Raw genomic sequence first — 17,634 nt, forward strand, 5'->3', positions numbered from 1 at the left:
TGCCATGTGGCAGCAGACTGTGTTCAAACTGACCCATTTTATTCACCGATCTTTACACAGCTTTCATCAACCATCCAACATTACAGTCAGCCCCTGTGCTGTTCAAAGCCAAGTTGCTTTACTAAATGACAGAAAAACATTATGCAGAAAACAAATGTTCACATTCCAGGAATATTACCATGAATTACTGGGCTTATTAGCATGCTAAATTAATTTCAGTAGTCATTTTTCTTATTCTGGAAGAGCCAAATAGGATTAGCATGTGCAGGACAACAAAACAAGGAAATGTTGGAGCCACTCAGTTGCATCACTTATCGCATTACGATTCATTTTGGCTGTGACTTCTCACATCCGGGGTTAATCTCAGAAGGCAGCTGAGAGGAGAAAGAAACGTAGGATGAAACTCTGTATTAATCGTCATCTTTGCTCTCTCTCTTCCTTTGGACATCAGAGCATTACCGGAAGCTTAGAGGATGGATTTCAGTAGCCAAAGACCTTTTGTTTTTTCACAGCTCATTAACACTGCAAACTCCAGTGAGACATCCAGAGTAAGAATGCTAAGACAGACCTATCCCGATTTTTTTTTTTTTTTTTTTTTTTTTTGTGATTCACACATTAGAAATTGCTCTTGAATCTAGGACCACTACAAATGTAATGAGGAGCTTTGTTTGGCCTTTGGAGGATTATGTGTGTTTACAGCTGGTCGATGTAAAAATCTATGTTGGTGTACTGTGACTTCCTGTTTGTCTTTTCAGTAAAAGCTCAGTGACACGGGTGATGATATCAGGATGCACCAGGCAGTCTAACAGGTCATTAGTGGATATTATTGCATGTCTTGGACAGTCACATGCTCTGCTTTGAGTTAAACCAGGGCTACATTCATGTTTCCCCTGTTGGAGTCTGACAGCAGATGCTGCCTCAGTTCTCTGAGCTGCGTCTGAGCTGACAGTGCAGTTCTCTGCAGATTTCCTGCAAGATTTGACATCCAAATCTTTTGAGGGGGCTCCCCTCATTTCTGCCAAGTCCTGTTGCTGAGAGCGCACAGGTGACACAGGAATGAGATGTGTCCCAAAAGGAACACTGAAGGGTGCAGAGTCCCTCGCTGAGTCACTCTTTTCTCTGATTTGTCCTCGGAAGTCCCGTTTGACCGGATGAATCTCTGTCAGGTCCTGATTCAGTTGGCTGTGGCACAAGTCCTTCTGCCTTTGGGCAAAAGCACTAACCGCCAGGTTCAAATACTGTATGTTCTCATTATGGGATGATACTCCTTCCTGCAGAAACATAACATAGACAGTATCATCACATAGAATTCCCTAAGTAGTAGCTGGTAGTAGAAACCGCCAACTCACTTCTGTGTTGGGATACAGTTACAACCACATGTCTTCATTTCTGGAGTTTGTGGGAGGACACTGAAAGGGCTGCTAGCTGAAGAAAATTATGACAAAGTCTTTAATCCAAGGAGAGGTTTAAACCCAACATTTCCAAACACTTGGATTTCCCTTTGGGGATTAATACAATTTCTAATTTCATCTTTTTTTCTAAAAATGCTAACACCTCTTAGTTGTCGTTCTTTTATAGATGCATATTTAAAGCCTGTAAGACTACAGAAGGAAACAGGTGCATGGCTTCTGCAGTTTCAGTTGGTCTGTAAAAAGGTCCACAGTATGTTTGTTTCTTCAATACAAAAAGTAAAAGAATGCTCACATTATTTATTGTTTTACAAACAATTTAATCCCTTTAGACAATAGTGAACTCTATAACTTCCAATTTATACTCCTTGATTTAAAGCTGGTCTGTTAACTCTAGTATAGAACAACATTATATTTCAGCTGTCTAGCTTGAAAAAAAAAAACAGCTTGTAAAACACAGAAAGTTCAGTCACTCTTCTCTATTTGTATACAGAGTTACAGAGAGCATCCACTCCCCCCCTAACATCTGTGGTCCAACACAGCAGTTCCTACTATGACTACACACTAAACGACCTGCTGTAGGTGGGACAAATAGACCTTCTGTGTGGTAGAAGCTGACTGGCTGTGCCAACTGATACACAGAGAAAGAAGAATGTGTAAGAGGTACAGTGGTTAGTGTCTGTCACAGGTAGACCAAAATCTCATTACGCTCATGGAGCTCTGGATAATGTAAAACACTGAGGATGTTGCAGGATGAAGGACATCTATACCCAGTCAAAAAAAAAAAACAAAACAAAGGAAGAGGTGTTGTCCCCAGTAGTAGCTTTTTTAAATGAGGCATTTTGTGACATTACTGAGACAGATTCTGGCTGAGTAAGATTAAATGTGTACACCATTTTATGGCTGTTTAGTCAAGGTTGTGTAAAAAAGTATTAATTTGCTACCTCTGTAGGGTTGAGCCAGTCATCAGTGTTGTCATCACTTTGAGCTCTTTTAATGGCGAAGACAACGGCCCTGGTCACAGCTTCACTAACTCTTGCCACATCATCCACATCCTGTGCAGGAACAGAATCCGTACTGCATATTAGGATAAACTTAACGTTTAATAAAGACATGGTCTCAGGGTATGCTGCAGGCACAGTTTGTTGTGTTTGTGACGTTGCAGAGAAAAATGGAGAGGGACCTGTTTTTTGAATAAACATTTGTCTGACAGTGAGGAGCTTTTCTCATGCAGCACACACTTTTTGTTGTACACAAACACTCATCACAATGACAGGGAATCTTTTACTGCCAGGCCTATTCATTACTCAAAGCTCAGGGGGCCCTGATCTGGGAGCAATCACTCCCGTCGAACCGAGCAGGGGCTCTCCAGGGCAAAGAGGACGGGAGCTAACGTGGATCAAATACTGCCTGAAAATCATCGAACTTTGTCATTATCTGCAGTTTTGAGCTGGATGGTGCAGGATGAGGCAGAGACATAATCTGACTGCTTACCAACTCAATCCAGGAGTTGACGCTGACAGTGATGGGGTCCACTGATTCCACATAATGCCACCAGTGTCTCGGGACATAAAGCACCTGAGGAGAGAAGAGGACAAGTTAATGGACATTACCCACTTCAGTTTTTGACTTCCTTAGGCCTTTGTAGTTAATGTTCAGTGTATACAACAATACTAATCATCCACTAGATGGCAGCATACACCACTTTCGCCCCCAAGACTGTTGGTGGTTCATCTATTCATAAAGTGACTCTATTAAAATGGGCAATCCTTATCGACTTTCTGCCTCCTCAGCACGCTGAGGTTGGACCTTGCAGCAATTAATGAAAAGGTGGTAATGCTAGAGAATCAGACTCAGGGCATTTTACTCAGAATAAGACAATGTTTTATAATTTTCCCCAAATCTCTGGTATCAGCAGTGATCCTGATTGGGACATCACTCCACAACCACCTACCAGAGTTACTTGACAGTAGGGTTTGGTGGTGATGACAGGAAGGTATTGAGGAAGCTACATGAGGCTGTAAACAGACAGGTGGCTAAGTGCTCTGTCACCATTTTGACTCTTGAGGAACACAACAATGCAAACGGAATTAGAAACAAAGCTAAGAAGGACATACGTCAAAAAGACATTGCCTTTGTAATTCTGAACTGTAGCCAGCTTCAACAGTAGCAAAGGACATCACTGTTAGTGAGGGCATCCTGAAAGCCAACTTCTAATTACACAACACCTCAATCATAGGTTTCCTTATTCTGAACTCACCTGCTTCTGAAGCAGCATTGTCAGTTGATCTATTGCCCTAAACATGACCCTGCAACTTCTCTCCTGACAAGATATCACGAGTAATGAAACAGCTGACCTTAATGTAGCTTACCTTTCCAGTTCTTTCTATATAAAAGCTCCAGTCTGTTGAAGGTTACTGAGTAAAAGTGAGCAGGCCAGATTTTAATTGGAACACAAGTCACAACTGCTGCCTTGCTTCACACTTTTATGGAGGACACCACAACAAATAAATCTCACTGTTGAGTCTACTTTTACATGTTCAGAGTTTAAGGACCAATAAAGCTATATTTTACGATTATTGCTTCCGTGTCACAAGCAGTTCATCACATAAATGTAAAAGTACAGTGTTGCATAACAGTAAATTTCACTAAATCATTCTTGGCCGTTTTTTAATGTCTGAAAAACGCAACTGATTGGAGTAATCAGTTTTTTTAAATGGAAAGCAATACTGTGCAGTCAGCCCATTGTTGGTATGATACACGATGGACGGCTCACAGATCAATACAGTTTCAGAAAACAATCTATGAGAAGATTTTTTAATTCTTCCTTCAGATAATAAAGGTGTTTTCATTGACATTTAATTTAGGGTTGAAATTAATGATGTCATTATGAAATGATTTGGTGATATTTTTCTCTATTACTCAATTAAAAAAATAACAAAATTATGAAAATAATTCCTTATAGACTAGTGTGATGTTATTAAATGTATTGGTGTGACTGACCAATACAGTAACAAAGATTTTCTGTTTTGCTCTTTAGTTTAATTGCAGCCTCTGGCATTCACTCCATGTGAACTATAAAATAAGTACTTTTAAAGAGATATAAATGATCAAATTTATCCAGCAATGTGATCTCTGTCATGTTTTACATTTGTTGGAAACTCTTACCTGTCCTGGCTGCAGAGTGACGACATGCGCCCTGGCTCTCTGAAAAGCGGGGAACCTCTTCAGGTCTGGATGGAGCACATCCACCTGGCTGAAGACACTGGACTCCTCATATGGGATCCTGGTGGGGTAGAGGTTAGCAGTGTCCTCTGGAGGAAACAGGTACCAGCGCTTCCTACACATAACAAACATTATAGCTACAATAATATAAAACAACAAGTTTTGTACATCCTGACCTCACAATACATCCCTTGAATTTTTTGAGTTTATTCAAAATCACTCAACATAATTTTCTATTCACCTGGCTTACCACTGTTAAAAACAACATGGTATCAGTCAGCATTGTTGTACTGTCATAGATCAGTGTCAAAGAACTTTTTTTTCAGGTCAATACCAAATTAAAGAGCCTGGGACCCAATTACAAGGAGTAAGATAAAACTGTTACTCTCTGGGAGAACACCAGATTGAGATAAGATACCAAAAGACCTCTCCCTTTTGTGCCTTGACTCACAGAGCCCCTCACCCTCTGGCCCTCACCAGACTGGTGACAAACAGTTGTGGTTGTATGAAATTCTGAGCCTTCTTTCTGCATTGATGCATATAAAACAGCAAACACATGCTAAGATCCTTACCGTCCTTGTACTTGCAGGACCAGGTTACAGCCATAAGAGTCCAGGTGGCATGGTGTGTTGGCCCCCTCTGTGCCGATCCATAAAGTGCTCTCTCTTCCATTACGTCCTTCAAAACCAAACTCAGACCACTTCACATCCTGCAGCACAAAAAGAGGTTGCATTTAAATTGCAATTATCTGTTCATTATCAATTATCAATCTAAAATAAGGAAGCCTGATTTTTAAATTACAAATGTCTGTTCTATTTGTCTGTGATAGTGACTAGACATGAAGACAATAATCACATTTTCACAACCTGCCACAACTCTGCTACAAGCTCACAGATGTATCCTCACCTAACCAGCTACTCTGATGGGGTCTATTGTAGGTCAGTATTTGGCATCTTTCAATTAAAAACTGACCTGTCATTCATGCCCTGTCAGAGCACAATAAAATGTAGCAATAACACCATCATCCTGAACAATGAAGTCATTACCATACATACAGACAGCTGTAGACGACAGGTTAGTCAATCTAACCTTCAGGGAGCATTTTTCCCAGCACCATTTATCCTGTAAAAAACCCATGTCTGCCTGTCTCAAAGGCATGAATGTCAGAGAGTAATAATTGCAGGTGGATGCACAATAAAAATTTATCCCTGAGGTAAAAATGAAATGAACGTGTGGCAAAGACTTAAAGGATAGCACTTTTATGTCTTTACCTACTGGAGGACAAGAATAGCAGCTAATATGAAGTCATTATAGGCAAAAGATTAACAATTTAATTGGAAATGTCAAAACAGGAAAAAACATGAGAATATAAATGAGCATTTTGGAAAAAAGTGCCTAGAAAGGAATATTTTAGCTCATTTAATTTGTACTTTTTAATTATTTTTTTAGTTTTCTGATAAGCTGGGGCTATTATCAACAGAAGGAAATAGCAAGTGAATAATATTTTAAGTTATACTAGGGAAACAGCTCCTCGATGTTTTTTATTATAAAGTCAAATAACAGTTGGTGTTCATAACATTTTTGACTTGCCTGTTTGGACTGTATGCAATGAAACAGATAGATGTGAATATGTTTGGCATACATGGACAAGTTTATAAAATGAAGCTCAGCCAGACCTTATCCTCCATACACATAATGCAAGGCTGTGATAATTCTTCTATCACAGTCTGCACTGAGCCTGTGTGGGCTCGAACCTTATAAAACTAACCTGATATAACATTTTCATATGAAGTTGATTACCTCATACATGGAAGGCTGATCTTGAAACAACATTGCAATGTATTTGTAATCAGCATAGGCCCAATACTCTGAGAATGGGTATTCAGAAAAAGGCCCTACATCTGTCCCCAGCTGATCCTGGGTCCAGCTGAGGAAGTGCACGAGTCTGGCCTCCACATAGGAACACTGGGTTTCAAACAGTGGTGCTGGGAGAAAAAAAAAGCACAAAAATGAGAACAATCACTGGAATCGCAACTCATATACCAGTGGATCAAAGCCCTATGTATCACCACAGATGCATGAAATTTTGTTTTATGCACTTTTATGAGAAAAATAAATCACAATTGTAGTAATTGCTTTTGTTTTAGTAAACAAAATGTATGTGTGGCTGAGTGATGGCATTTATAATCCACCATGAACAATGCCCTCTTGTCAGCTGTCGCAGATGAAAAAGATGATTTAGAAATCTAATTAGCTAGCTTTATTAGAGAACACCCATGGTTATTCATCACAGGCAGAGTCATTACTGTAACTGTTTTAGAGCCACATGAAGGGCAAAATACACCAGATGCTCAAACACAAAAACTTTCACTGTTTTTCTTTATATTCATAGGACAGTTTAAATTAGATAATTAAACAGCCTCTATTACTTCATCACGTCCTGCTAACTACAGTATAATCAATAAATGATCACTTTTTAGAAGAACTATACACGACTGCTGGCAATTATGTGATGATCATTTGAGTTAAAGTAGAGAAGTGCCATATGAGCCTGTGTGCAGAAACAGAAACAAAATGTATTAATTTACCTTAGTGAAAATAATGTGTGTAAATTATGCTGGAAGTCCTCAGTGGAAATACAAATTTCTTGCATTGTCTATAGAACTGTGCTATTGTCAGGATATTTGGATTAAAATAAATCTTTGCTTGCATTTTGTATTATCTTATATCTTTACATTACATTTAAATTGATCTGTGTCTATCTATCTATCTATCTATCTATCTATCTATGTGTTCAGTCCAGGTGATTAATTACACAGTAATTATTTCAACCCAGATCTGCCAAATTTATCTTTTATTCTTACAGTTTGTCTCCTTTTTTCTCCCAAGTCTGAATCGAACAGGTTTGTCACCAAGGCAGCCAGACAGATGTTCTGCAGTCCAGTGGAGAACAGGCCAGCCACAGGTCATGTTCATGAAAACTGTGGGCTGCTGGAGATGATATAGAATCTTCTGGGTCTCAGCTGGGCTGAAGGGTTTAACAGAGTCAGGGGCAGCCATGGTCTGTGGGAGGTGCAACATTGAGGATGTAGACAAAGATTAACAACTGGGATTTTAGTTGTGGCCAAAGGTCACTGCCTGTACTCAAGAGTGGGTCAGGCTGCTGAACTGAACAAGATCAGCAGTGAAGGAAATGTACCTTCATCACCAATAAAGACTTATAATCTGCAACTGAAGAGTGTTTTTTTTGTACAGTTGAATGACCACAGGAGAAACAGCTGTACTGGTATTAGTACATTAAACAAAATGCATAAATTTAGATGGTGTCACCATCTGTTTAGTCCACATCTTGGTCAGTTTCCTTGATAAAAAGGAAAAAGACTTACAGGTATCTGATATTGAACCCCCAGCTGCAGGCTATCGGTCTTTCAAACCCAGTATAGGTCGACTTCGGACACTAGCATGTACTTTCTGCTACGGCACTGACTAAATCACATCCACTTTGTTTAAGAAAATTATGTTACTGAACGCCAATCTCTTTTTTACTTTTAGTGGGCAGCTTTATTTCGCACTCAGTGTAACTCCTGTGAAAGTGTATCTGAAAAAATTAGACCCTTAGCAGTCGAGACACAAGAACCGTGTTTATTATAGAGTTAGGCGTTAGCTATTTGCTAGTCTGTTTGTAAACAGATATAACGCTTCCTTGGAAGCTAACGTTAGCTATAGCTAAAGGGAACTCACCTTCCAATACACGTGCAGTTTTAAGCTTTGGACGGAAGTAAACAAAAGTCACATGACAGTGCACGCGTCATCTTTACATCGGGGAACGCCTCGTCGTGATTCTACTCCATTTTGGCTCTGTAGTCGCCGCTGCGGTGCCACTCGAGTTAATGCATCCAGCGAGCCAAAATGGCGGAACAGTGACCGCAGTTTCCGCATTGGAAACGGTTCCCCCTTTCGGGCATGCGCAGTAAAGTTGAGTGACAGAAACAGCTAATTGCTGTTTTGTTTGTGTGCTCGACAGAAAGAGGACAACATCTCCGGTTCCAGTGGCTGTACTGTCGTTAAAACCGGAATTTTAACCGATCTGACAAACAGTCACCTATTATGGGTGCCGGTTCGAGCACCGAGGCAGAAAGGGAGCCGCTTCTCGTCCCTCGTCCTACGGAGACAAGCAGTCCTCCGGTAAACAGCAGGGTGTACCGGAGAAGATGGCTGGTTCTGACCATGTTCTCCCTGCTGGCACTCATACAGGGAATGGTGTGGAACTTCTGGGGTCCTATCCAGAACTCGGCTGCTCACGCTTATGGTTTCACCAAGTCCGACATCGCAGTTTTGGTGCTGTGGGGCCCGGTGGGTTTTATCCCCTGGCTGTTGTTTATGTGGCTAATGGATAAAAAAGGTGAGCTGTTGTCATGTCCTACACGGTGTCTGCTCTTAAATTACTGTTTGTCTCCTCGTTTTGATTCCCTACGACTCTGTGTCCTTTTTACCTGCCTCTGTTGGTAAATGACCCCTGACATATTGCTCAATCTCTCAAAAGTAAATAATCAAATTTACCAGGTCAAGCTATTAATTCCCCTCTGGAAGAAGAACCTTAACCCTCCACAGAGGAATATGCATGTGCTTTTGCTCAAGCTTTATCAAACATTTACTCAACTAACAGACTCTCAGGCTGTAGTCTGAAAGTTTTTGAGTCTTAGATTGTAACAAGTGATCATTTTCATTGTCCATTTTCTGATTGACAGAATTTGTATTTTTATATAAGTCTATAAGCAGTGAAAAGTACCCATCCCAATTTCCCAAACCCTACAGTGATATTGTCACTTGTTTTCTCTGACCAAAAGTTTAAACCCAAGATAATCAATATTAAGCTACAATACAAAAACAAAAGCTTGTCCCCAAATTTAAGAAACTGGGATCAGGAAATATTTGTATTTTTGTCTAAAAGACTATGAATAAGAACAGAATAAGAATTCTTGGCACTGGTCTTAGAGCACATGCAAGTGTAAAAGGTTTGCTTTCAGTCTTAAGGTGAGGTAAACATTTATATTATAGGCATGATCTTAAAAAAAACAATCCTTCATGTGAGTATCACTTTCTAAGTCAACATCAGTCTTTGCTGCAAGGTTTCCCTAGGCCCACAGTTCCGTGCAGGTGATTTGGTCTCATGTGAGGGTTGAACTGTCTGCTTTTGTGACATCATTTGAAATGATACACAACAGAATTTTTTGTTAAGGACCTATGCAAGAAATCTGCCTGACTCAAGCTCCTGAGTGTGACACCCTTCAACTAACCAGTTCCTCTGCACCACTTGATTGACACGCAGTAGTTCATGCATTGACTGTCAGATGACATAAACAGTAACATCACAGTAACCAGGCAGCCGATGAAGCAAGATCATAAGTGAAAGATTGCCAAGAAATTACATAACCTACCTTATGATCTGATTCATCAGTGGTTAGTAGTTCTGTGTTTTGTTTGACTAACTTAAACATACTATACATATACTATACAAATATACTATATCTGGTGATGTCAGTGAGTGGTAGAAATATAGTACTGACAAGAACGTATAGAGTAAAAATAATTCAGCTGTCGATTCCACCCAGACTTGTAAAGTTTTGTCCAGGTTTACACCATGCAGCTTGTAGTCTGTCTCTGAATAGTATATGGAATTTGGACAGCTCATTGTGATAAGTCATGGTGTGACCTTGTTTTAAACCCTACATAATGTCCAGAGATTGTGATAGACCTAATATGCCACATAAAATACAGTTGCTTACTCTCTTGCCTTTACAAACACACACAAACACACACACACATATATATATATATATATATATATATATATATATATATATATATATATATATATGTACTAGCTCTGCTCCAGTTTGCCTTCCCTATGGGAGTTCCTTTCTTCCTGAGGGTAGAAACTGTTGATGATCAACAACAGTGTAGTTGCCACCCCAGACAGGCTGGTGTCATAAGATCAGTATGCAGTAATAAACCCACATAATCTGCTTAGCAAACATGTGCTAACATTTCAAAATGTGTCAGAGAGCTGATTCATCCCATTTAGCTCTAAGGTTGTCAAACCTTTAAGTCGTGCATGTAGCAGCTGGCCTCCACGGTCTCTCAGAAGTTTAAGTTGGTGTCTGTTTTTGTTACTAAAGAGAAATGCAGTAAAGTTAGCTCACACATCACAGAGATTGCAAAAATATCTCTGCAACAACATTATGACATGAGGATGTTTGATAAACTGAAGGTTTGTACTCTCAAGAATTGAATCTGCTTTTAATCAAAGCATACAGTATTGGCAGCTCTTTGGATGTTAATTCCGTGCATTATACTTGCATTGTTACACTCACATTCATTGTATGAGCTGCTCTCATTAGGGCTGCAACTAATAATTATTTTCATTATTGATTATTTTATGAATTGTCTTTCCAATTATTCAGTTAGTTATTATAGTTAGTTTATCTTCCTTTTTTAGTTTAAAAAAGGAAAATAAAGGAAAAAGCAGTTTTTCTCAGGTGATGGAGATCAGTTGTTACCATTCAATATGGGACCATAATGGCATGTTGTGACCTGTATTTCCCATCAGAGATCAATAAAAGTACAAATCCACCCCTGCACAGTTTGATAATGGAAATTATAGCTTGTTAGTCAAAACCACAGCAAACGGCAACTCGCATAAAAAGAGAACAGGGAAGCTGAGGTTTCCTTAAATGGGCGTCATGTGGGTGAAACTGGGAAATGACTAAGTTGACAGAGAAAGGCACTTTGTCCATGCTACTACTGTCACACAAGTGATACTTAGCTGTGGTCTGTTTGCATAGTCAGTATTATATTTGGCCACATGCACAATACAATGTCAGCAAGTTATTATGCAGCTTAACAGTTAACAGTTGTGCAATAAATCTTTCTTTTATGAAGGTTCGAATATTCGGTTTTGTACAAAATGTTGTAGAGAGTTGTTCATCTGCACTGTCATTATGGAGGGTGCAGTGTGGTACTGCTTTGGTGCAGACTTATATCATACTGAGAGGTGTTTCTGGTATTTTGAAAGCTGGGTCTAGATGCTTTGAAATGGTGCTGAAGCATTTAGTCAGTTCACAGAAAATTCACTGGTAACAAGTTTGGTGGTCATCATTCAAGGAATTTATGAGGCAGAGGGTGCCAACATTTTCTGAACTCATCTTCTGAAATATTTTAATTTCCTGTTTTTCTCTTTTTAATAATTCTTGAAATTTGAAACACTTGATTGGGATTTGAACAGCTGGTTGAACAGAACAAGCCATTTAACAAGACTACTGCTTGAGCTTTGGGAAATTGATATGGTATGTTTCTCACTATTTTCTTACCTTCACAGAATAAAGCACATGACTGAATAATGGGAATGAAAATATTCATCAGCAGCAGCCCTCGTTATAAGTATAGGGTGGTGACCTTAGCTGTATTCACTCCATCAGTGTCACCATCTTCACTGTTTTTCTCCCCATCTATGACTGTATGCCTTATGTCTTCCAGGTTTGCGGGTGTCCTTGCTCCTCTCTGCTTTCTTAATGCTGCTAGGAGCTGCTCTTCGGAGCATCCCACTGACAGAACAACCTCTCAGACGATGGTAGGACTCTTTAGATATTACAGTAGCACAGGGTTCAGGGGGGAGTGTGATGATGATCCTTTTGAACTGTTTTGGAAATGAGATAGAGCGGGTCTTGTTATCTGCAGTGCGGCCATAAACCTCCCATAATTTCCATAATTTGATTTATCAGGCAAACTTTACAAACTGGCTGCCACAATCAATTCAGGACCAGCTATGTACATGAGTTGCCAAAGTTAGGACCTCTCCTTGTCTAATGAGTTCATAATGATTTGTGGTGTAGCTGACAAGTTCAGCAGAGTAATGGATTTGTCATTGCAGAGAAAATGAATCAGAAACTGTTTAGTTTTTTTTTTTTAAATGATTGCTTTAGTTATTTTTTCAAGCAAAAATGTCAACATTCACTGATTTCAGCTTCTGTGTGGAATATGAGTATTTGATGTTTTTCTTCATGTATGATAGTGAGCTGATGATCTTTGGGTTTTGGACTTTTAAGGAATTAACATTTTCTGACATTTTACAGACCAAACCAATAATGAGTAGACTGAAAAAATAAATAAGACATTAATCAACACTGAAACAAACTGTTGCACACTGACAATGCTAACGTGCAGCCATTTAGCATCCATCCACCTATTATCTATACCGCTTATCTTGATGGAGAGTTGTGTGCGTGTCCGCATATTAATGATTTGCACTAAAGGAATTGTACAGCTGGGACTGATGGCAATGTCGTTGGTATTATGTCATAAATCAGTATATTGGACAAATTAACACTTTGGAGAAAAACTTACCAAATTCCATGGCAATTCATCCAGTAGTTTGGGATGTTATGCTGTATTCAGAGGTGTTGATTCAAGCTGAGGTCCTCACCCTTCTTCAAAGTAGAGACCTGTAGCTGGAGAGAAAGACAGAAAGATTTTGGCTGTCAGAAAACAGGATTCTGAGAGAAAACTCAATACGGTGTGGATGCTGGTCCTCTATTGTTGTCTGTTTGCTGCCATTTTCCTCTGGGCTTTTCAGACAGCACTGACAAGCCATCACTAGAAAACATAAAAAGAATCCCATTATTCTTAGTCTTTCATGCTCAGTTTTACTCATGAGCTCAATCCTCATCTTTTGGAAAGTGCAGGAGCTCAGAAAAGGTTATTCAATTATAACATGTCTTAAAAAATGTAATTTCATTGAATATTTCTGAGTAGTTATGTCTAAAAATTCCTATTGGACCCAACAATGAAGCACTAAATTATAAAATATCACTACATGGAGGAAATTGTATTTCCACAGAATGACCCAGATATCACTTTCACTCCATGGATGTGAAGATTATTTAAATAATTTGAGCTTTTCAGACCTTTTTTTTTTTTTTCTTCCTCTCTTTGTCCCGTGAGGCAGTGTTAAGAAAGTCATTACTTGAGTGAACTGTTAATAATGATACAGGCCAAATGTAAGTAAAATAAAACGCTTCTGTTAAAATGTGTTATGTAGAAGAGTCATGATTCCCTTATGACTAGGCCTAAGTTAAAGATTATAGTTTACTGTGAAACATCAAGTTTTATGTCTTGTATTTGTTGCCTCTCCGTGTGGTTGAAGGATCCTGTACTGTGTTCCTCATGGTCCAGATTTATTGGGCTGTTTTCACAATTCTGAAAAAGGGCAACGTCCGTTCACGAGTCAGTTTCTTCATGCTGATACTAACATGCAAACTAAACGTGTTTGGTACATCTTCAGACTTTTTATCTTTGACTTTTGGCCATGTATAGATCACTGTGTTACTGAACAACAAAATGTTGTTCTGGTTGTTTTTTTTTTTTTACTGTGGCAACTTACACCACCAAAGTGGTAGAGGCGTTTTCTCATTTTGAACAAAGTACCATGTAAAAGAAACAGTAAGAGAGAAAAGGAGCTTCTTGCAGGTCACCTGTATTTCAGTTGGAGACATTGTCATGTACATTTGACTCTACCTGTTCTGCATAATAAACATGCACAAGTGTGTTAATTCTTTTTAATTTTGGTTTCTCTAGAAACTATATAAGAATTCAGCTAAAATTCAAATTTCAGTAAATCAAAGCCAAAATTCTGCACTGGATGAACTGTTAATGGCAGGTTGCTGTTATTCTGTGTTTCAGATTGACCTTTTAAAAGTGTACTCCAGTATTTATACACTGTATTTAAAATATTGGTGAATTTTTAAGAGAATGGTCCAAATTTGATGTAGCGGTCCTTAATAAGGGTCAAGCTACAAATGACTGAAAAACCACAAATCACTTAGCAAATCTCAGTTCTGACACAGTTTAGCTTCATCTTCAAATTAAAGGTGATATGTCACAGCTCTTGAGTTTTAAGGGTTTAATGGATGCTGGTGAGTTACCAGAGTGATGTACAGGCTGATGTAATCATGCTGCTCTCCGGATCACCAGTAGATGTTGCTCTTTGCTTTGCAGTACTGGAGATAAAACAATGTTGACTAAGACGGTTTTGTTCAGTGACTTGTGTGCTGCTGCTTGTGCTGGCTCTCATAAATAAGGTGTTTTTTTATTTTTTTTTGTATCAGACGTGTGGGCTTAGAGGATGATTTAGATGACTCTAGAGAAAAGAAGGGGGTCCTGCTTCAGAGTGTTGAATATATGGAGTTGGGGGAGCAATGAAACACAGTGTTTGAGTTTCCTGCTCCCCTGCTGAGTAGACAAGTTGCAGCAGCTATCCAGATTTAAAAACAATGGTGTTCCCTTGAGAGCCCCCCACTGACCTGTTATTGTTCTACATGGTGTTTCATGTTTAATCTGTGTTTACTTACTGTTTTTTTTTTTTTTTTATGAGGAAGAAAACAGTCTGTTTTTAGTAAATCAAAGATAGTTGGGAGTGATTGAACAGTGGAATTTCCTCTTTTATAAGCAGGATTTTCTGTGACGCTGCCACAGTCATTTAAAAAAGATGAGATCTATATATTTGTTTCGTGAGGTTCACATTAGGACAGGAGAGGCGCAGTTGATTAGACCTTGCTGTGATTAGGTCTACTCTCAAATCAAAACATCAACTTTTTACCCTCTCCAGTTTCTGTTTTTATCCAATCAGTCTTTTCTTGCCCTTTCCTTCTCTCATATATTCAAATCCAGACCAGTTGTGTGATTAGTAAGTGTCTATCAGTTCGATTTCAGACTCACTCAAACACTGTCTGATTGGCCATCAGAACACATTGTGGGTCCCACCGCAGGCTGTCATATTACTGTGACGATTGCTGCGGTGCCATTTCAAGACAAAATTGGCCTGGCCTTTTTGCGATGGCAGAATTAGGTCTGTCAGCTCTGGCGGGCCAGAAGCAGTGTGATGATTTCACCACATGCTGGCTTCTTTGTCTCATTCTCGATCAGATTCCGTCTGACAGGGTTCATCAATACTGATTAACGCAATCATCTCTTCTCAAATAAGAGCTGCTATATTCCCTTTCTTTCCTTCTCCTGCCACAGAGTAGCTGCCTCATGTGACTGCTCATCCTCATGATAGTCACCATCTGTCCTTATCACCTGTCATATTAAAGATAATTTGACTAGTCACATCCATCCTGAGATCATAGGGATTGCTACAGAACTTTGAAAGTATTTGCTAACCTTTGTAACCATAATTTGATATTTTATATTGTACTATATTTACACAGAGTTCTAATTAAACCTTGTTTGTTAGTATAGTTTATGTGCTGGTATGAAAACTTGAGAATCATACTGACACTTATTAAAAAAAAAAAAAAAAAAGTTGATACTTAATATGAGGTCACAGTAGGTCACAGTTATTGTTGTAATTATGATGCTTTGTTTTGATTGTTGTGTCTAATGAGAAGGTATAGTGGAGCAGCTGGACCAGTCTGGTATGTGGACTCTTCTCAGATCTAAATGTGATTGTAATCACAGGTGTCCTCCAAAACTCGGCTGGCATAATTCTTGTTTTCTGTCAGTTGGGCGTGGTGTCCACTCCATTTCAGTTCGGCACACAAAACTGCACATGCTGTGTATGCCAACTTGAATTAATGGCTCCGTGCTCCAGTTAAACAAAATACCAAAATTAGAGTCTAAAAACACATATTTGTTGGAGCTGAAGCCAAAGAGAAATGTTACTCTTCTGTCTCTACCAACATCTGAAGGCTTTAAAATGATCTTTGATTATAAGCTGATAGAAATTCACCATCATACCTGCTGTCCCATGATGCCGGTACTCCATTCAAGTAGGTACCTCCACCCTCACCGTTACAAAACAAGTGAACCGCTAGCCCAGCCACATGGACCACAGCCACAGAGATATTTTCTTTGTTTTAGTTTAGGGGTAAACAAAGTGTGAACATCCACAGAAAACATCTTCACCATGGAAAGTTGCCCTGTGCCACCCACAGCTGATGAGCTGTATCGAGTCTGTCTGGTGAGTTGAGATCTAGTCGTTTCAGTGTGAACTATACAACAGTCAAAGGTTTGGACACACTTTACCATTGAATTGAATGAGAAAGTGTGCCCAAACCTTTGACTGGTACTGTTTGAAACACTGGACTGCCAATGCAACACTGCTTGTCACAGGGATGACCGATAACCCATAAAACAGTCGGAGAAGATGAAAGCTTTTTTTTAGTGACCCCATTATCATCTCATGAACAGTAACCCTTAGGAAGCCATTCTGTAATATTTTCATTCCCTCAAGTGATTTCCATAGCTCAGGACAACTTCAGGACATTTACAGGACATCATACAGGACAAATACAGCATCTTAACATGAAGGCGTAGCTGCACACGAACACAAGTGACCAGATCAGAAACCTTTGTATAAATGTAGCTGAATTACTGTGTTGCGTGTAAATATCATATCCCAAGCAGTGTTGAAGTATTCACGTTCCCTGGGGACTGTCTATTCTAGCCAATCCCCAACAGGCGCGGAGCTGCCTCGTCTCCTTATGAGTGCAGAGACATTTAGCATTTAACAAACAAGTAAAAGGTGCAATGCAACACTGCAAAAGTGTAAACGATCATGCATTTACTTAAGTGAAGTTGTAGTTAAAGTATCAAAAGTTTAAAGTGCTAATTATGATTATTATGTGGGGAAAAAAACTCTGGATAACTTAATGAGCAGCAGTGCATCATTCTACAATATATCATTAGTTTGGAGTTTTTATTGTAGAAGAAAGTATGGCTACTATAATGTGAAAAGTAACCAACTGCAGTTCTCTGACAGACGTAGTGGCATTAAAAGTACATGTGCCTCTGGAATCTTGTGGAGTAGAATTACCTCAAGTTTGTACAGTACAGTACTTGAGTAAATGTAGTTAATTATGCTCCACCACTGGTCCCAAACTCAATCAAAACAGGACACTTGTGTGTAAAAATACTCCTAGATGCTATAATGAAAGTGCACTTA

The 17,634-nt window shown here is 39.1% G+C and overlaps 2 protein-coding genes across 4 annotated transcripts in view; one reads left to right on the forward strand and one right to left on the reverse strand.

The window, feature by feature from the left end:
* Nucleotides 1–18: 18 nt before the first annotated feature.
* On the reverse strand, nt 19–8,626 carry hspbap1 (hspb associated protein 1). 3 transcript variants are annotated; one of them, XM_026295899.2, is made up of 8 exons: nt 8,376–8,626; nt 7,499–7,662; nt 6,435–6,619; nt 5,207–5,343; nt 4,578–4,749; nt 2,904–2,987; nt 2,354–2,464; nt 19–1,271 (listed from the first exon to the last, which is right to left on the reverse strand). In XM_026295899.2, the coding sequence occupies exons 2-8, from the start codon at nt 7,608–7,610 to the stop codon at nt 717–719; spliced, it is 1,356 nt and encodes a 451-aa protein (XP_026151684.1). In that variant the 5' UTR covers nt 7,611–7,662; nt 8,376–8,626; the 3' UTR covers nt 19–716. The 3 variants fall into 3 exon arrangements, with proteins under 3 accessions (XP_026151684.1, XP_026151683.1, XP_026151682.1); XM_026295898.2 differs by having other exon boundaries at nt 4,578–4,695; nt 7,499–7,697; XM_026295897.2 differs by having other exon boundaries at nt 7,499–7,697.
* A 99-nt stretch (nt 8,627–8,725) lies between these two features.
* Nucleotides 8,726–17,634, forward strand: part of slc49a4 (solute carrier family 49 member 4) — a 37,915-nt gene continuing 29,006 nt past the window's right edge. Inside the window, exons 1-2 of the mRNA XM_026295900.2 lie at nt 8,726–9,036; nt 12,171–12,264. Of these exons, the coding sequence (XP_026151685.1) occupies nt 8,742–9,036; nt 12,171–12,264 (389 nt within the window). The 5' untranslated portion in view covers nt 8,726–8,741. The remainder of the gene's footprint in view (nt 9,037–12,170; nt 12,265–17,634) is intronic.

This window comes from Mastacembelus armatus, chromosome 21 (assembly GCF_900324485.2).
Source record: "Mastacembelus armatus chromosome 21, fMasArm1.2, whole genome shotgun sequence".
In the NCBI taxonomy this organism is placed as follows: Eukaryota; Metazoa; Chordata; class Actinopteri; order Synbranchiformes; family Mastacembelidae; genus Mastacembelus; species Mastacembelus armatus.